Here is a 20,423-nt window from a genome sequence, read left to right on the forward strand (position 1 = left end):
CAGTACTGAGGGAGTGCTGCACGCTCAGAGGGACAGTACTGAGGGAGTGCTGCACTGCCGGAGGGTCAGTACTGAGGGAGTGCTGCACTGTCGGAGGGTCAGTACTGAGGGGGTGCTGCACTGTCAGAGGGTCAGTACTGAGGGAGTGCTGCACTGTCAGAGGGTCAGTACTGAGGGAGGGCTGCACGCTTAGAGGGTCAGTACTGAGGGAGTGATGCACTGTCGGAGGGTCAGTACTGAGGGAGTACTGCACTGTCGGAGGGTCAGTACTGAGGGAGTGCTGCACTGTCGGAGTGTCAGTACTGAGGGAGTGCTGCAATGTTTGAGGTTCAGTACGGAGGGAGTGCTGCACTGTCGGAGGGTCAGTACTGAGGGAGTGCTGCAATGTTTGAGGTTCAGTACTGAGGGAGTGCTGCACTGTCGGAGGGTCAGTACTGAGGGAGTGCTGCACTGTCGGAGGGTCAGTACTGAGGGAGTGCGGCACTGTCGGAGGGTCAGTACTGAGGGAGTGCTGCACGCTCAGAGGGTCAGTACTGAGGGAGTGCTGCACTGTCGGAGGGTCAGTACTGAGGTTGTGCTGCACTGTCAGAGGGTCAGTACTGAGGGAGTGCTGCACTGTCGGAGGGTCAGTACTGAGGGAGTGCCGCACTGTCGGAGGGTCAGTACTGAGGGAGTGCTGCAATGTCGGAGGGTCAGTACTGAGGGAGTGCCGCACTGTCGGAGGGTCAGTACTGAGGGAGTGCTGCAATGTCGGAGGGTCAGTACTGAGGGAGCACTGCACTGTCGGAGGGTCAGTACTGAGGGAGTGCCGCACTGTCGGAGGGTCAGTACTGAGGGAGTGCTGCACTGTCGGAGGGTCAGTACTGAGGGAGTGCCGCACTGTCGGAGGGTCAGTACTGAGGGAGTGCTGCACGCTCAGAGGGTCAGTACTGAGGGAGTGCTGCACTGTCGGAGGGTCAGTACTGAGGGAGTGCTGCACTGTCGGAGGGTCAGTACTGAGGGAGTGCTGCACTGTCGGAGGGTCTGTATTGAAGGAGCGCCGCACATTCGGAGGGTCAGTACTGAGGGAATGCTGCACGCTCAGAGGGTCAGTACTGAGGGAGTGCTGCACTGTCGGAGGGGCAGTACTGAGGGAGTGCTGCACTGTCGGAGGGTCAGTACTGAAGGAGTGCTGCACTGTCGGAGGTTCAGTACTGAGGGAGTGCTGCACTGTCGGAGGGTCAGTACTGAGGGAGTGCTGCACTGTCGGAGGGTCAGTCCTGAAGGAGTGATGCACTGTCGGAGTGTCAGTACTGAGGGAGTGCTGCACTGTCGGAGTGTCAGTACTGAGGGAGTGCTGCACGCTCAGAGGGTCAGTACTGAGGGAGTGATGCACTGTCGGAGTGTCAGTACTGAGGGAGTGCTGCACTGTCGGAGGGTCAGTACTGAAGGAGTGCTGCACTGTCGGAGGTTCAGTACTGAGGGAGTGCTGCACTGTCGGAGGGTCAGTACTGAGGGAGTGCTGCACTGTCGGAGGGTCAGTACTGAAGGAGTGCTGCACTGTCGGAGGGTCAGTACTGAGGGAGTGCTGCACTGTCGGAGGGTCAGTACTGAGGGAGTGCTGCACTGTCGGAGGGTCAGTACTGAAGGAGTGCTGCACTGTCGGAGGGTCAGTACTGAGGGAGTGATGCACTGTCGGAGTGTCAGTACTGAGGGAGTGCTGCACTGTCGGAGGGTCAGTACTGAAGGAGTGCTGCACTGTCGGAGTGTCAGTACTGAGGGGGTGCTGCACTGTCGGAGTGTCAGTACTGAGGGAGTGCTGCACTGTCGGAGTGTCAGTACTGAGGGAGTGCTGCACTGTCGGAGTGTCAGTACTGAGGGAGTGCTGCACTGTCGGAGGGTCAGTACTGAGGGAGTGCTGCACTGTCGGAGTGTCAGTACTGAGGGAGTGCTGCACTGTCGGAGGGTCAGTACTGAGGGGGTGCTGCACTGTCGGAGGGTCAGTACTGAGGGAGTGCTGCACTGTCGGAGGGTCAGTACTGAGGGAGTGCCGCACTGTCGGAGGGTCAGTACTGAGGGAGTGCTGCACTGTCGGAGGGTCAGTACTGAGGGAGCGCTGCACTGTCGGAGGGTCAGTACTGAGGGGGTGCTGCACTGTCGGAGGGTCAGTACTGAGGGAGTGCTGCACTGTCGGAGGGTCAGTACTGAGGGGGTGCTGCACGCTCAGAGGTTCAGGACTGAGGGGGTGCTGCACTGTCGGAGGGTCAGTACTGAGGGAGTGCTGCACTGTCGGAGGGTCAGTACTGAGGGGGTGCTGCACGCTCAGAGGGTCAGGACTGAGGGGGTGCTGCACTGTCGGAGGGTCAGTACTGAGGGAGTGCTGCACTGTCGGAGGGTCAGTACTGAGGGAGTGCTGCACTGTCGGAGGGTCAGTACTGAGGGGGTGCTGCACTGTCGGAGGGTCAGTACTGAGGGAGTGCTGCACTGTCGGAGGGTCAGTACTGAGGGAGTGCTGCACGCTTAGAGGGTCAGTACTGAGGGAGTGATGCACTGTCGGAGGGTCAGTACTGAGGGAGTGCTGCACTGTCAGAGTGTCAGTACTGAGGGAGTGATGCACTGTCGGAGGGTCAGTACTGAGGGAGTGCTGCACTGTCAGAGTGTCAGTACTGAGGGAGTGATGCACTGTCGGAGGGTCAGTACTGAGGGAGTGCTGCACTGTCGGAGGGTCAGTACAGAGGGGGTGCTGCACTGTTGGAGGGTCAGTACTAAGGGAGTGCTGCACTGTCGGAGTGTCAGTACTGAGGGGGTGCTGCACTGTCGGAGGGTCAGTACTGAGGGGGTGCTGCACTGTCAGAGGGTCAGTACTGAGGGAGTGCTGCACTGTCAGAGTGTCAGTACTGAGGGAGTGATGCACTGTCGGAGGGTCAGTACTGAGGGAGTGCTGCACTGTCGGAGGGTCAGTACTGAGGGGGTGCTGCACTGTCAGAGGGTCAGTACTGAGGGAGTGCTGCACTGTCAGAGTGTCAGTACTGAGGGAGTGATGCACTGTCGGAGGGTCAGTACTGAGGGAGTGCTGCACTGTCGGAGGGTCAGTACAGAGGGGGTGCTGCACTGTTGGAGGGTCAGTACTAAGGGAGTGCTGCACTGTCGGAGTGTCAGTACTGAGGGGGTGCTGCACTGTCGGAGGTTCAGTACTGAGGGAGTGCTGCACGCTCAGAGGGACAGTACTGAGGGAGTGCTGCACTGCCGGAGGGTCAGTACTGAGGGAGTGCTGCACTGTCGGAGGGTCAGTACTGAGGGGGTGCTGCACTGTCGGAGGGTCAGTACTGAGGGAGCACTGCACGCTCAGAGGGTCAGTACTGAGGGAGTGCTGCACTGTCGGAGGGTCAGTACTGAGGGGGTGCTGCACTGTCAGAGGGTCAGTACTGAGGGAGTGCTGCACTGTCAGAGGGTCAGTACTGAGGGAGGGCTGCACGCTTAGAGGGTCAGTACTGAGGGAGTGATGCACTGTCGGAGGGTCAGTACTGAGGGAGTACTGCACTGTCGGAGGGTCTGTATTGAAGGAGCGCCGCACATTCGGAGGGTCAGTACTGAGGGAGTGCTGCACTGTCGGAGGGTCAGTACTGAGGGAGTGCTGCAATGTTTGAGGTTCAGTACTGAGGGAGTGCTGCACTGTCGGAGGGTCAGTACTGAGGGAGTGCTGCATTGTCGGAGGGTCAGTACTGAGGGAGTGCGGCACTGTCGGAGTGTCAGTACTGAGGGAGTGCTGCACGCTCAGAGGGTCAGTACTGAGGGAGTGCTGCACTGTCGGAGGGTCAGTACTGAGGTTGTGCTGCACTGTCAGAGGGTCAGTACTGAGGGAGTGCTGCACTGTCGGAGGGTCAGTACTGAGGGAGTGCCGCACTGTCGGAGGGTCAGTACTGAGGGAGCGCTGCACTGTCGGAGGGTCAGTACTGAGGGAGTGCCGCACTGTCGGAGGGTCAGTACTGAAGGAGTGCTGCACGCTCAGAGGGTCAGTACTGAGGGGGTGCTGCACTGTCGGAGGGTCAGTACTGAGGGAGTGCCGCACTGTCGGAGGGTCAGTACTGAGGGAGTGCTGCACGCTCAGAGGGTCAGTACTGAGGGAGTGCTGCACTGTCGGAGGGTCAGTACTGAGGGAGTGCTGCACTGTCGGAGGGTCTGTATTGAAGGAGCGCCGCACATTCGGAGGGTCAGTACTGAGGGAGTGCTGCACGCTCAGAGGGTCAGTACTGAGGGAGTGCTGCACTGTCGGAGGGTCAGTACTGAGGGTGTGCTGCACTGTCGGAGGGTCAGTACTGAGGGAATGCTGCACGCTCAGAGGGTCAGTACTGAGGGAGTGCTGCACTGTCGGAGGGTCAGTACTGAAGGAGTGCTGCACTGTCGGAGGTTCAGTACTGAGGGAGTGCTGCACTGTCGGAGGGTCAGTCCTGAAGGAGTGATGCACTGTCGGAGTGTCAGTACTGAGGGAGTGCTGCACTGTCGGAGTGTCAGTACTGAGGGAGTGCTGCACGCCCAGAGGGTCAGTACTGAGGGGGTGCTGCACTGTCGGAGGGTCAGTACTGAGGGAGTGCTGCACTGTCGGAGGGTCAGTACTGAGGTTGTGCTGCACTGTCGGATGGTCAGTACTGAGGGAGTGCTGCACGCTCAGAGGGTCAGTACTGAGGGAGTGCTGCACTGTCGGAGGGTCAGTACTGAGGGAGCGCTGCACTGTCGGAGGGTCAGTACTGAGGGTGTGCTGCACGGTCGGAGGGTCAGTACTGAGGGAGTGCTGCACTGTCGGAGGGTCAGTACTGAGGGGGTGCTGCACGCTCAGAGGGTCAGGACTGAGGGAGCGCTGCACTGTCGGAGGAACAGTACAGAGGGAGAGCCGCAATGTCGGAGGGTCAGTACTGAGGGAGTGCTACTCTGTCGGAGGGTCAGAACTGAGGGAGCGCAGCAGTGTCGGAGGGTCAGTACTGAGGGAGTGCCACACTGTCGGAGGGTCAGTACTGAGGGAGTGCTGCACTGTCGGAGGGTCAGTACTGAGGGAGTGCTGCACTGTCGGAGGGTCAGTACTGAGGGAGTGCTGCACTGTCGGAGGGTCAGTACTGAGGGAGCGCCGCACTGTCGGAGGGTCAGTACTGAGGGAGTGCTGCACTGTCGGAGGGTCAGTACTGAGGGAGCGCTGCAGTGTCGGAGGGTCAGTACTGAGGGAGGGCTGCACTGTCAGAGGGTCAGTACAGTGGGAGCGCCGCACTGTCAGAGGTTCAGTACTGAGGGAGTGCTGCACTGTCGGAGGGTCAGTACTGAAGGAGCGCTGCATTGTTGGAGGGTCAGTACTGAGGGAGTGCTGCACTGTCAGAGGGTCAGTACTGAGGGATGGCTGCACCGTTGGATGGGTCAGTACTGAGGGGGTGCTGCACTGTCAGAGGGTCAGTACTGAGGGAGTGCTGCACTGTCAGAGGGTCAGTACTGAGGGAGTGCTGCACTGTCGGAGGGTCAGTACTGAGGGAGTGCTGCACTGTCGGAGGGTCAGTACTGAGGGAGCGCTGCACTGTTGGAGGGTTAGTACTGAGGGAGTGCTGCACTGTCGGAGGGTCAGTACTGAGGGTGTGCTGCACTGTCAGAGGTTCAATACCGAGGGCGTGCTGCACTGTCAGAGGGTCAGTACACTGGGAGCCTCGCACTGTCAGAGGGTCCGTACTGAGGGAGTGCCGCACTGTTGTAGGGTCAGTACTGAAGGAGTGCTGCACTGTCAGAGGGTCAGTACTGAGGGAGTGCTGCACTGTCGGAGGGTCAGTCCTGAGGGAGTGCCGCAGTGTCGGAGGGTCAGTACTGAGGGAATGCTGCAGTGTCGGAGGGTCAGTATTGACGGAGTGCCACACTGTCGGAGGGTCAGTACTGAGGGAGTGCTGCAGTGTCGGAGGGTCAGTACTGAGGGAGCACCGCACTGTCGGAGGGTCAGTACTGAGGGAGTGCTGCACTGTCGGAGGGTCAGTACTGAGGGAGCGCTGCAGTGTCGGAGGGTCAGTACTGAGGGAGTGTTGCATTGTCGGAGGGTCAGTACTGAGGGGGAGCTACACTGTCGGAGGATCAGTACTGAGTGAGAGCCGCACTGTCGGAGGGTCAGTATTGAGGGAGCGCCGCAATTTCGGAGGGTCAGTACTGAGGGAGTGCTGCACTGTCGGAGGGTCAGTACTGAGGGAGCCCTGCACTGTCGGAAGGTCAGTACTGAGGGAGTGCTGCACTGTCAGAGGGTCAGTACTGAGGGAGCGCTGCACTGTTGGAGGGTTAGTACTGAGGGAGTGCTGCACTGTCGGAGGGTCAGTACTGAGGGTGTGCTGCACTGTCAGAGGGTCAATACTGAGGGAATGCTGCACTGTCAGAGGGTCAGTACTGTGGGAGCGTCGCACTGTCGGAGGGTCAGTACTGAGGGAGGGCTGCATTGTCAGAGGGCCAGTACTGAGGGAGCGCTGCACTGTCGGAGGAACAGTACAGAGGGAGAGCCGCAATGTCGGAGGGTCAGTACTGAGGGAGTGCTGCACTGGCGGAGGGTCAGTACTGAGGGAGGGCTGCATTGTCAGAGGGCCAGTACTGAGGGAGTGCTGCACTGTTGGAGGATCAGTACAGAGGGAGCGCCGCACTGTCGGAGGGTCAGTACTGAGGGATTGCTGCAGTGTCGGAGGGTCAGTACTGAGGGAGTGCTGCACTGTCGGAGGGTCAGTACTGAGGGAGCGCTGCAGTGTCGGAGGATCAGTACTGAGGGAGTGCTGCACTGTCGGAGGGTCAGTACTGAGGGAGTGCTGCACTGTCGGAGGGTCAGTACTGAGGGAGTGCTGTACTGTCGGAGGATCAGTACTGAGGGAGTGCTGCAGTGTTGGAGGATCAGTACTGAGGGAGTGCTGCAGTGTTGGAGGATCAGTACTGAGGGAGTGCTGCAGTGTTGGAGGATCAGTACTGAGGGAGTGCTGCACTGTCGGAGGATCAGTACTGAGGGAGTGCTGCACTGTCGGAGGATCAGTACTGAGGGAGTGCTGCAGTGTTGGAGGATCAGTACTGAGGGAGTGCTGCACTGTCGGAGGATCAGTACTGAGGGAGTGCTGCAGTGTTGTAGGATCAGTACTGAGGGAGTGCTGCAGTGTTGGAGGATCAGTACTGAGGAGTGCCGCACTGTCGGAGGGTCAGTACTGAGGGAGTGCTGCAGTGTTGGAGGATCAGTACTGAGGGAGTGCTGCAGTGTTGGAGGGTCAGTACTGAGGGAGTGCTGCACTGTGGGAGGATCAGTACTGAGGGAGTGCTGCAGTGTTGGAAGTGCTACCTTTTGGATGAGATGTGAAACTGAGACCCAGTCTGCTCTCTTGGGTGGATGGAAAAGATCCCAAGGCCACTATTTCAAAAAGAGCAGACGAGTTCTCCCCGGTGTCCTGGTGAATATTTATCCCGCAATCAAGCTCACTAATAAAGCCTGATTTTGTGGTCATTATCACATTGCTGTGCTCAAGTTGTCTGCTGATTTTTCTGCTTTGCATTACAGGGCTGTAAAGCACTTTGGCACGTTCTGAGCAGGTGAAAGGCACTATAGAAATGCTCGTTCTATCTTTGAGGCTTCCTTCTCAGGCAATTTCACACTCAACTCAGACAGGACAGAGGATATGAAGGCGGTGAGATGATTGTGGAGATTATATTTTATTTCCAGATGTTCATTTATTGTAACACACATATATATAAGCAATCCGCCAGTTTTATCTATACACAGGTTTGACATGGACACACGTCTCATCGGGAACAATGAGCAAAAGCCTGCTGCTAATAATTGCTGAGTAATGAGACAGCATCTAAAAAATACCAAATACATTCAGTAGCAAATAGTAGGGACATCTGAGGCTTCAGTGGCAAAGTGCAAGTTACTTCAAATTTTTAAAACAAGTTTGAAAAAAAGGAACAAATGAACTTCATTCTACTTCAGTCTATCTGTGCACACACATATGGAATTCTGGATACGTGTTGCTTTTTAAAGGGCCCAAGTGTCATGTGTATTTCTCTCATACCTGTCTCTCTCCAGTTGGCTGCCGTAATATCGATCACAGCCTACTCCAGTCGAAAGATCTGCCTTTGTCAAACACTGGTATTCTCTTAAAACTCTAACAGCAGCAGCAACTTTTCAGGCTCACAAGGCAGTTTCCTAAGATGACAGCAGATGATTCAGGCCCTTCACAATTTGCGTCATTAAAGGTTTAAAGTGACAATCTTCATACAGTGTACTGCGTCTTAGATAACAGGGAGTGAGTTACAGGCTGGAATCTAATCGAGGGGCTCAGGGGGTTTATATATGGAATAACAGATACCCGGGAGTGAGTTACAGACTGGAATCTAATCGAGGGGTTCGGGGGTTTATATATAGAATAACAGATACCTGGGAGTGAGTTACAGACTGGAATCTAATCGAGGGGTTCGGGTGGTTTATATATAGAATAACAGATACCCGGGAGTGAGTTACAGACTGGAATCTAATCGAGGGGTTCAGGGGGTTTATACATAGAATAACAGATACCCGGGAGTGAGTTACAGACTGGAATCTAATCGAGGGGCTTGGGGGGTTTATATATAGAATAACAGATACCCGGGAGTGAGTTACAGGCTGGAATCTAATCGAGGGGTTCGGGGGGTTTATATATAGAATAACAGATATCCGGGAGTGTGTTGCAGACTGGAATCTAATCGAGGGGCTCGGGGGGTTTATATATAAAATAACAGATACCCGGGAGTGAGTTACAGGCTGGAATCTAATCGAGGGGCTCGGGGGGTTTTTATATAGAATAACAGATACCCGGGAGTGTGTTACAGACTGGAATCTAATCGAGGAGCGCGGGGGTTTATATATAGAATAACAGATACCCGGGAGTGTGTTACAGACTGGAATCTAATCGAGGGGCTTGGGTGGTTTATATACAGAATAACAGATTCCCGGGAATGAGTCACAGACTGGAATCTAATCGAGGGGTTCGGGGGGTTTATATATAGAATAACAGATACCCGGGAGTGAGTTACTGACTGGAATTTAATCAAGGGGTTCAGGGGGTTTATATATAGAATAACAGATACCCGGGAGTGAGTTACAGACTGGAATCTAATCGAGGGGTTCGGGTGGTTTCTATATAGAATAACAGATACCCGGGAGAGAGTTACAGACTGGAATCTAATCGAGGGGTTCAGGAGATTTATATATAGAATAACAGATACCCGGGAGTGAGTTACAGACTGGAATCTAATCGAGGGGCTCGGGGGGTTTATATATAGAATAACAGATACCTGGGAGTGAGTTACAGACTGGAATCTAATCGAGGGGTTCGGGTGGTTTATATATAGAATAACAGATACCCGGGAGTGAGTTACAGACTGGAATCTAATCGAGGGGTTCAGGGGGTTTATACATAGAATAACAGATACCCGGGAGTGAGTTACAGACTGGAATCTAATCGAGGGGCTTGGGGGGTTTATATATAGAATAACAGATACCCGGGAGTGAGTTACAGGCTGGAATCTAATCGAGGGGTTCGGGGGGTTTATATATAGAATAACAGATATCCGGGAGTGTGTTGCAGACTGGAATCTAATCGAGGGGCTCGGGGGGTTTATATATAGAATAACAGATACCCGGGAGTGAGTTACAGGCTGGAATCTAATCGAGGGGCTCGGGGGGTTTTTATATAGAATAACAGATACCCGGGAGTGTGTTACAGACTGGAATCTAATCGAGGAGCGCGGGGGTTTATATATAGAATAACAGATACTCGGGAGTGAGTTACAGACTGGAATCTAATCGAGGGGTTCGGGGGGTTTATATATAGAATAACAGATACCCGGGAGTGAGTTACAGACTGGAATCTAATCGAGAGGTTTGGGAGATTTATATATAGAATAACAGATACACGGGAGTGAGTTACAGACTGGAATCTTATCGAGGGGTTCAGGGGGTTAATATATAGAATAACAGATACCCGGGAGAGAGTTACAGACTGGAATCTAATCGAGGGGTTCGGGGGGTTTATATATAGAATAACAGATACCCGGGAGTGAGTTACATACTGGAATCTAATCGAGGGGTTCGGGTGGTTTATATATAGAATAACAGATACCCGGGAGTGAGTTACAAACTGGAATTTAATCAAGTGATTCAGGGGGTTTATATATGGAATAACAGATACCCGGGAGTGAGTTACAGACTGGAATCTAATCGAGGGGTTCGGGTGGTTTATATATAGAATAACAGATACCCGGGAGAGAGTTACAGACTGGAATCTAACCGAGGGGTTCAGGGGGTTTATATATGGAATAACAGATACCCGGGAGTGAGTTACAGACTGGAATCTAATTGAGGGGTTCGGGGGGTTTATATATAGAATAACAGATACCCGGGAGTGAGTTACAGACTGGAATCTAATCGAGGGGTTCGGGGGGGTGTTTATATATAGAATAACAGATACCCGGGAGTGAGTTACAGACTGGAATCTAATCGAGGGGTTCGGGGGGTTTATATATAGAATAACAGATACCCGGGAGTGAGTTACAGACTGGAATCTAATCGAGGGGTTCGGGGGGTTTATATATAGAATAACAGATACCTGGGAGTGAGTTACAAACTGGAATCTAATCGAGGGGTTCAGGGGGTTTATATATGGAATAACAGATACCCGGGAGTGAGTTACAGACTGGAATCTAATCGAGGGGTTCGGGGGGTTTATATATAGAATAACAGATACCCGGGAGAGAGTTACAGACTGGAATCTGATCGAGGGGTTCGGGGGTTTATATATAGAATAACAGATACCCGGGAGAGAGTTACAGACTGGAATCTAATCGAGGGGTTCAGGGGGTTTATATATAGAATAACAGATACTTGGGAGTGAGTTACAGACTGGAATCTAATCGAGGGGTTCAGGGGGTTTATATATGGAATAACAGATACCCGGGAGTGAGCTACAGACTGGAATCCAATCGAGGGGTTCGGTGGGTTTATATATAGAATAACAGATACCCGGGAGTGAGTTACAGGCGGGAATTATTCTCGGGTATCTGTTATTCTATATATAAATCCCCTGAACCCCTCGATTAGATTCCAGTCTGTAACTCACTCCCAGGTATCTGTTATTCTATATATAAACCCCCCGAGCCCCTCGATTAGATTCCAGTCTGTAACTCACTCCCGGGTATCTGTTATTCTATATATAAATCTCCTGAACCCCTCGATTAGATTCCAGTCTGTAACTCACTCCCAGGTATCTGTTATTCTATATATAAACCCCCCGAGCCCCTCGATTAGATTCCAGTCTGTAACTCACTCCCGGGTATCTGTTATTCTATATATAAATCCCCTGAACCCCTCGATTAGATTCCAGTCTGTAACTCACTCCCAGGTATCTGTTATTCTATATATAAACCCCCGAACTCCTAGATTAGATTTGATTCTGTAACTCGCACTTGGTTTTTTGCTAAACAAGCATCAGGACAGCTGGAAAGCTGGCGGAGCCTTTCTGTCTTACTGAGTGAGGTAATTGGCTGATTGGTGATTTAATTGGCTCAGCCCCTATCTCAGCTGAGTGTCTTTAATCTGACATTTCTTTCCTGATTTGTACCTGCCATGCTGCAGATTTCCAAGTCTTGTAGATTCGGGACAGGTTATATTGTGGGACTGTCTGAACTAGGAACTGAACGGAGTTTGCTCAGCCCATTTTTAGCTGTAGTGAGCTGCAATTTCTGCCTGTTGTTTTAGGCTGCATTGGAACCTAGGTCCCATGGACAAAAAGACTGGAATTGAACCCACTGCCCTCTTTCTACATTGATTGTTCCCTAGTAACCATCCAACACAACAATATTGAGGGACTGAGAAGGTGCAAAAACAAAAATTGACAAGGATGAAGCCAGAATTGGGAGGTTCTACCTATCAGGAAAGCCTGAACCGCCTAGGGACCCTTTCTCCAGAAAAGGCTGTGGGGTGACCTGATTGAGGTCTTTAAATGAAGGGGTGACATCGAGAAGATGTTTCCACTTGTGGGGGAGACAAGGACTAGGGGTCATAAATATAAGGCAGTCACTAATAACTGCAATAGGGAATTCAGGAGAAACTTCTTTCCCCAGAGAGTGGTGAGAATGTGGAACTCACTACCACAGGGAGTAGTTGAGGTGAATAGTGTCGATACATTTAAGGGGAAGCTGGATAAACACATGAGGGAGAAAGGAATAGAAGGATATGGTGATAGGGTGAGATGAAGAGGGCTGGGAGGAGGCTCCTGTGCGGCATAAACACCAGCACGGACCAGGTGGGCCGACTGGCCTGCTTCTGTGCTGTACGGTCGATGCAATTCTGTGTAGAAATGCCTGGAGGAGCATTGACAGCCCACCCTGTATTCCCCTCTGGTCAATGCACTGAGCCACCTGGTTCCCACACCAGGTGCAACATTCCACCCTCCATCACCCCGCCCGCCTCCCCCAAGTCCAGTTGGTCTCAGTTGGGCCGCTGATAGGCACCCCTCATTGGCCTCAGTACCCCAGACGAGCGAGGGGAGAGCTCAGCTGGGCTTCCCTCTCCTAAATACGATCCAGTGGTCCTTGGTGGAATGTGTCTGTCTCTCTGTCTCTGCACATGTCTGTTAAACCAGGACAGGATTGGCTTTGACTGCAACACCTGCCTGTGACTAATCGGCCTGCTGTCACATGAAGAATGACCCCTTCAGCTGCTCCCCATCATGTGCATCACAGCGTACAAGCCACACACAGCTTTTTGGCAGACATTCCCCTAGAATAGCCCATACATCTGTTTCTAGTCTCAGTGAGACAGAGTAAACATGTGAGGGGAGGGAAAGTCAAACCATCGAGAAAAACAGGGCCAATAAATCGCATTCAATCACCACAGAGCACCAGAGGGGCTTTCCAGAATTCTGTAATCAAAATCCCATTCCCCTTAAATACATTATAAATCGCACCAATCCTGTGTATTGTTCTCACTGGGGTTTGAACATAAACCTTTTATTATCCCCACAAGATTGTTCACTTGCTGTCAATGGTGAGTTGCGAGACACCAGTGCCTGAAGTTTATTAACCAAATCTGCCAGTAATGCTGGACAATTCACAACAAACTGACCAGCACTGTCGGCCAGCATCTGTTGCTGTGGTGTAACGACCAAACTCATTTCACTTTGAACCCTGACTCGCCATCGGGAAAGGGACTTCTCACTGTTCCGTCAGGGGCAGGACTTGAACCAGGGTCTCACAGGCAAGGGGCAACACAGTGCGCCAGCTCGTGAGTCAAGGAAAGAAGGTGCTCACAGTCCCGACCAACGTCCACAGATAGTTGCTGGTATAGTCCCTTGGAGTAACTACTAGATAAAGCACAAGGGCCCTAGCTCCTACTCACCTGCATTGCAATTGATCACAACTTTAAAAGAAAGTTCTACACTCATAATGCCCAACAAAGCATCTGATAGAACACTAGACAATAACAAACAATTACATTGGAACATGGCGATCTTCGTAAGATTGGTAATTCGAGTGGTCCAGGAATGGACGTCCCAATATGGAGGACTGGTTTGTCCACTTGATCCTTGTGCCCACACCTGTCACGCAGGTAACAACAGAAAGGTGAAGCATTTAGCGGGATGGTAATTTGCCCGCTGTATATATGGAGGGGTGGAGGTGGTGTGAGGGGGAGCTGGGATGGAGGCCATCTGATAACACACATTGAGTTAGGAGACGGGAATGCTTCGGAATCAGGATGGTTTCTGATTGGCTCATCATTCTCCTTGTCAACAACACATTATCTGCTCGGTGAATGACTCGTGGCACCATTACCTCAGGATGAGCTCATCAGAAAAACCATTGATGGACCAACCCCTTGTCCCTCCGATGACCATCCCATTCCCCTAAATGGTTGCCATGTTACACTCACCAAAGAACCAAGAGGAGGCTTCCAATCTAACAAAAAGTAGATACTCTTTCACATTGTTGGCACCGACAAGAAGCACCATATTAGTGGATCCAGGACAGGTACAGCAGGGGGTTAGATACAGAGTAAAGCTCCCTCTACACTGTCCCCCATCAAACACTCCCAGAACAGGTACAGCACGGGGGTTAGATACAGAGTAAAGCTCCCTCTACACTGTCCCCATCAAACACTCCCAGAACAGGTACAGCACGGGGGTTAGATACAGAGTAAAGCTCCCTCTACACTGTCCCCCATCAAACACTCCCAGGACAGGTACAGCACGGGGTTAGATACAGAGTAAAGCTCCCTCTACACTGACCCCCATCAAACACTCCCAGGACAGGTACAGCACGGGGTTAGATACAGAGTAAAGCTCCCTCTACACTGACCCCATCAAACACTCCCAGAACAGGTACAGCACGGGGTTAGATACAGAGTAAAGCTCCCTCTATACTGTCCCCATCAAACACTCCCAGGACAGGTACAGCATGGGGGGTTAGATACAGAGTAAAGCTCCCTCTATACTGTCCCCATCAAACACTCCCAGGACAGGTACAACACGGGGTTAGATACAGAGTAAAGCTCCCTCTACACTGTCCCCATCAAACACTCCCAGGACAGGGGGTCAGGTAACCCTCTCTCTCCACTTGACCAACTCCACCACTGAGCTCAGCCTCTATATTTAACTTTTCCTTGACTTTATTTGAATCTTTATTTAAGTACTAAGGGAGTCAATGGGCCCAGGGCAGCAGTGCACACAAGGTAAATACAGGGCAGGAAATCGAGCCACTAGCCCAGTAGCCTGTCAACCCATTGTGTGGTTTCATCTTGTTCAGAAGCTCATCCTACCCCTTGCCTCCGTTACTCTGTCCAGCTTCTCCCATCAATGCTATGCTTCACACTCACTCAATAAGCATAACCCTGTTCCCCGCCCCTCACACCCCAGCACACAGGAGAATCATATAAAGTGTGTTCACCCTTAGACCGCTGAAGACAAATCGCCTGGGAAATTCCCAAGTTGGCCAATTTGTGTATGTTCAGCTCAGTGACAGTGTAATGGCCCCTAATATTACAGTATTAAATCTCTTCTGGCATTGGTACAATCTCATTACTGTAATATCGACTCTAAACTACAAAAATAAACTCTTAAGCAATTTTGTGTATATAATATATATATAGAAAAATAAAAAATCTTCAACACTCCACTCTGCCTGCTTCCCATCCCTGTCCCCTTTAGATCCTCATCATGTCTTTTTAATCATTCTTTTCCTATACTTGCTTTTTTGTGCTATTTATGCCCCTATGTTCGTTAGAAAAATAAGTTTAAACTCTTTACTTGGCTGCCTTGCTCTACAGTTGTCTCAAGGTCCTCATTGGAGATTGAAGTAAAATGTATACACACCTCTCTCCCACACCCCACCTCAAAAAAATGGGCCTTATTTAGTTTCAAAGGCCTATTTTTCAACCAATTGAGGGGTTTTACTCGACTGGCAATTTTGCGTCCTATTCTATCAGCTGGGTAGTGGTTATGTCACTGGACTAACAGTCAAGAGAACATGAGTTCGTAAGTCCGTTCCATAGTTCAAATAACTGATCTGATCTGTATCTTCAGCGCAGAACGAGCTAAGTTTCACCTCATGGCTTCCTTTGTCTGACCCAAGATTCCTTGTGTTCTCGAGAAAATTAAATTGCGAGTGGATTAACGTGGCGGGCAGTCGTACCAGTGACAGTTGCAATGCGGTTGAGAAAGTCTGGTTTCATTAACACCAGCTCACCCGTCATTCCCACTGCCGGTGGTGACTCCTACAGCCTTGGCTTCCGAAAGTGCTTCCATGAATCCCACAACCTCGGAACTTCTATTCCCCGTTTTCCAAGAAGCCTTCTAAAGACCCTTTCCTATGACCGGGATCTTGAGCAGCGTTGGCTCGGAGTCAGATTTTATCGGATTATCACCTTGGGACATTTTAGTCTGTTAAAGGCACTGTGTAAATTTGAGTTGTTTTGTTGAAAACTTTACAAATGAAATGATTGTCAAGAGATCACCGCTGACTTTGTTACAAATTCCCGAGCTGCAGAACATGCTCTTGCTGCACCTTTCACCCCAGACTGGGGACATCAGCCACCACCCACCAACATTCACGACCCAGTTTTACACTTGGGTGAGATACCCACAGGTGCCTGGTGTCAGTGGAAAAAGAAAGTAAGGACTTGCATTTCTATAGTACCTTTCACCACCCCAGGATGTCCCAAAGCCCTTCACAGCCAGTGAAGTCCTTTTTGAAGTGCAGTCGCTGTTGCAATGTAGGAAATGGGGCAGCCAACATGCGCACAGCAAGATCCCACAGACAGCGGTGAAAGAGTGGGGGGGGGGGGGGAGGTGGGGGCAGCAGAAAGCTGCAGCTCTGCCTCAGCAGCCTGTGCACAGTAGGAGGAAGGGAGGGGAAGGGAAGGCGGGGGGAGGGGGGGTGCACCTCCACAGAACAGTGGGAGAGGTCTGCTCAGAGCATGCACAGAGCTTACACTGCCAACATGAGGAGACAATGCAAAACACTGCCCACACTGACATCAGAAAGATGGGGGAATAGAGAGAGGGGGCGGGGAAGAGAGAGAGATAGACAGGCGGGTAGAGAGAGCGAGAGAGGGAAAGTAAAGGAGAGTGGGAGAGGGAGAGGGGAAGAGAGGGAGATAGAGGCAGAGAGGGAGAGAGGGAATGAGAGGGGGGAGAGAGAGATATAAAGAGGGATCAAGAGAGAGGGAGTGACACAGACAGAGGGAGGGAGAGAGAAGGGGAAAGAGAGAGAGGGAGTGAGGTGGAGGGACAGAGATACAATGTGAGTGAGAGTAAGAGGCAGGGAGAGCGAGATGGAGAGAGAGAGAGGCTGAGACAGCGAGATGGAGAGAGAAAGAGGCAGAGAGAGCGAGATGGAGAGAGAGAGAGGCAGAGAGAGCAAGATGGAGAGAGAGAGACAGAGAGAGCGAGATGGAGAGAGAGCGAGATGGAGAGAGAGAGAGGCAGAGAGAGCGAGATGGAGAGAGAGAGAGATGGAGAGAGAGACAGAGAGAGCGAGATGGAGAGAAAGCGAGATGGAGAGAGAGAGAGGCAGAGAGAGCGAGATGGAGAGAGAGAGACAGAGAGAGCGAGATGGAGAGAGAGCGAGATGGAGAGAGAGAGAGGCAGAGAGAGCGAGATGGAGAGAGAGAGAGATGGAGAGAGAGACAGAGAGAGCGAGATGGAGAGAAAGCGAGATGGAGAGAGAGAGAGGCAGAGAGAGCGAGATGGAGAGAGAGAGAGGCAGAGAGAGCAAGATGGAGAGAGAGAGACAGAGAGAGCGAGATGGAGAGAGAGCGAGATGGAGAGAGAGAGAGGCAGAGAGAGCGAGATGGAGAGAGAGAGAGATGGAGAGAGAGACAGAGAGAGCGAGATGGAGAGAAAGCGAGATGGAGAGAGAGAGAGGCAGAGAGAGCGAGATGGAGAGAGAGAGAGGCAGAGAGAGCGAGGTGGAGAGAGAGAGAGGCAGAGAGAGCCAGATGGAGAGAGAGACAGAGAGAGCAATACGGAGAGAGAGCGAGATGGAGAGAGAGCGAGATGGAGAGAGAGAGAGGCAGAGAGAGCCAGATGGAGAGAGCGAGATGGAGAGAGAGAGGAAGAGAGAGCAAGATGGAGAGAGAGAGAGGCAGAGAGAGCGAGACGGAGAGAGAGCGAGATGGAGAGAGAGAGAGGCAGAGAGAGCGAGACGGAGAGAGAGCGAGATGGAGAGAGAGAGAGGCAGAGAGAGCGAGATGGAGAGAGAGAGAGGCAGAGAGAGCCAGATGGAGAGAGAGAGAGGAAGAGAGAGCGAGATGGAGAGAGAGAGAGGAAGAGAGTGCAAGATGGAGAGAGAGAGAGGCAGAGAGAGTGAGATGGAGAGAGAGAGAGGCAGAGAGAGTGAGATGGAGAGAGAGAGAGGCAGAGAGAGCAAGATGGAGAGAGAGAGAGGCAGAGAGAGCGAGACGGAGAGAGAGATGGAGAGAGAGATGGAGAGAGAGTGAGATGGAGATAGAGAGAGGCAGAGAGAGTGAGATGGAGAGAGAGAGAGGCAGAGAGAGCAAGATGGAGAGAGAGAGAGGCAGAGAGAGCGAGACGGAGAGAGAGAGAGGCAGAGAGAGCGAGATGGAGAGAGAGAGGCAGAGAGAGCGAGATGGAGAGAGAGCGAGATGGAGAGAGAGAGGCAGAGAGAGCGAGATGGAGAGAGAGAGAGGCAGAGAGAGAGAGAGAGAGCGAGATGGAGAGAGAGATGGAGAGAGAGATGGAGAGAGAGTGAGATGGAGATAGAGAGAGGCAGAGAGAGCGAGATGGAGAGAGAGAGAGACAGAGAGAGCGAGATGGAGAGAGCGAGATGGAGAGAGGCAGATAGAGCGAGATGGAGAGAGAGAGAGGCAGAGAGAGCGAGATGGAGAGAGAGAGAGGCTGAGAGAGCGAGATGGAGAGAGAGGCAGAGAGAGCGAGATGGAGAGAGAGAGAGGCAGAGAGAGTGAGACGGAGAGAGAGATGGAGAGAGAGAGGCAGAGAGAGTGAGATGGAGAGAGAGAGAGGCAGATAGAGCGAGATGGAGAGAGAGAGAGGCAGAGAGAGTGAGATGGAGAGAGAGCGAGATGGAGAGAGAGAGAGGCAGAGAGAGCGAGATGGAGAGAGGCAGAGAGAGCAAGATGGAGAGAGAGAGAGGCAGAGAGAGAGAGACAGAGAGAGCGAGATGGAGAGAGAGGCAGAGAGAGCGAGATGGAGAGAGAGAGGCAGAGAGAGCGAGATGGAGAGAGAGCGAGATGGAGAGAGAGAGAAGCTGAGAGAGCGAGATGGAGAGAGAGATAGGCAGAGAGAGAGAGACAGAGAGAGCGAGATGGAGAGAGAGCGAGATGGAGAGAGAGAGAGGCAGAGAGAGCAAGACGGAGAGAGAGCGAGATGGAGAGAGAGGCAGAGAGAGCGAGATGGAGAGAGAGAGGCAGAGAGAGCGAGATGGAGAGAGAGAGGCAGAGAGAGCGAGATGGAGAGAGAGAGAGGCAGAGAGAGCGAGATGGAGAGAGAGATAGGCAGAGAGAGAGAGACAGAGAGAGCGAGATGGAGAGAGAGCGAGACGGAGAGAGAGCGAGATGGAGAGAGAGAGAGGCAGAGAGAGTGAGATGGAGAGAGGCAGAGAGAGCGAGATGAAGAGAGAGAGAGGCTGAGAGAGCGAGATGGAGAGAGCGAGATGGAGAGAGAGCGAGATGGAGAGAGAGAGGCAGAGAGAGTGAGATGGAGAGAGAGAGAGGCAGAGAGAGCGAGATGGAGAGAGAGAGAGGCAGAGAGAGAGAGACAGAGAGAGCGAGATGGAGAGAGAGAGGCAGAGAGAGTGAGATGGAGAGAGAGAGAGGCAGAGAGAGCGAGATGGAGAGAGAGAGAGGCAGAGAGAGAGAGACAGAGAGAGCGAGATGGAGAGAGAGCGAGATGGAGAGAGAGAGAGGCAGAGAGAGCGAGACGGAGAGAGAGAGAGGCAGAGAGAGCGAGATGGAGAGAGAGAGAGATGGAGAGAGAGAGAGGCAGAGAGAGCGAGATGGAGAGAGAGAGAGGCAGAGAGAGTGAGATGGAGAGAGAGAGAGGCAGAGAGAGCGAGATGGAGAGAGAGAGAGGCAGAGAGAGCGAAATGGAGAGAGAGCGAGATGGAGAGAGAGAGAGGCAGAGAGAGCGAAATGGAGAGAGAGCGAGATGGAGAGAGAGAGGCAGAGAGAGCGAGATGGAGAGAGAGAGAGGCAGAGAGAGCGAGATGGAGAGAGAGAGGCAGAGAGAGCGAGATGGAGAGAGAGATAGGCAGAGAGAGAGAGACAGAGAGAGCGAGATGGAGAGAGAGCGAGATGGAGAGAGAGAGGCAGAGAGAGCGAGATGGAGAGAGAGAGAGGCTGAGAGAGCGAGATGGAGAGAGAGATAGGCAGAGAGAGAGAGACAGAGAGAGCGAGATGGAGAGAGAGCGAGATGGAGAGAGAGAGGCAGAGACAGTGAGATGGAGAGAGAGAGAGGCAGAGAGAGAGAGACAGAGAGAGCGAGATGGAGAGAGAGCGAGATGGAGAGAGAGAGGCAGAGACAGTGAGATGGAGAGAGAGAGAGGCTGAGAGAGCGAGATGGAGAGAGAGGCAGAGAGAGCGAGATGGAGAGAGAGAGGCAGAGAGAGCGAGATGGAGAGAGAGATAGGCAGAGAGAGAGAGACAGAGAGAGCGAGATGGAGAGAGAGCGAGATGGAGAGAGAGAGGCAGAGACAGTGAGATGGAGAGAGAGAGAGGCAGAGAGAGCGAGATGGAGAGAGAGAGAGGCAGAGAGAGCGAGATGGAGAGAGAGAGAGGCAGAGAGAGCGAGACGGAGAGAGAGATGGAGAGAGAGAGAGGAAGAAAGAGCGAGATGGAGAGAGAGAGAGGCAGAGAGAGCGAGATGGAGAGAGAGAGAGGCAGAGAGAGCGAGACGGAG

At 52.5% G+C, this 20,423-nt stretch overlaps 1 protein-coding gene across 1 annotated transcript in view; it reads left to right on the forward strand.

The window, feature by feature from the left end:
- LOC137357328 (solute carrier family 35 member G3-like) overlaps positions 1 to 20,423 on the forward strand; it is a 388,413-nt gene that overhangs the window by 6,867 nt on the left and 361,123 nt on the right. Inside the window, exon 2 of the mRNA XM_068023582.1 lies at positions 7,514 to 7,640. Within this exon, the coding sequence (XP_067879683.1) occupies positions 7,632 to 7,640 (9 nt within the window). The 5' untranslated portion in view covers positions 7,514 to 7,631. The remainder of the gene's footprint in view (positions 1 to 7,513; positions 7,641 to 20,423) is intronic.

This window comes from Heterodontus francisci, chromosome 48 (assembly GCF_036365525.1).
Source record: "Heterodontus francisci isolate sHetFra1 chromosome 48, sHetFra1.hap1, whole genome shotgun sequence".
Classification (NCBI taxonomy): domain Eukaryota; kingdom Metazoa; phylum Chordata; class Chondrichthyes; order Heterodontiformes; family Heterodontidae; genus Heterodontus; species Heterodontus francisci.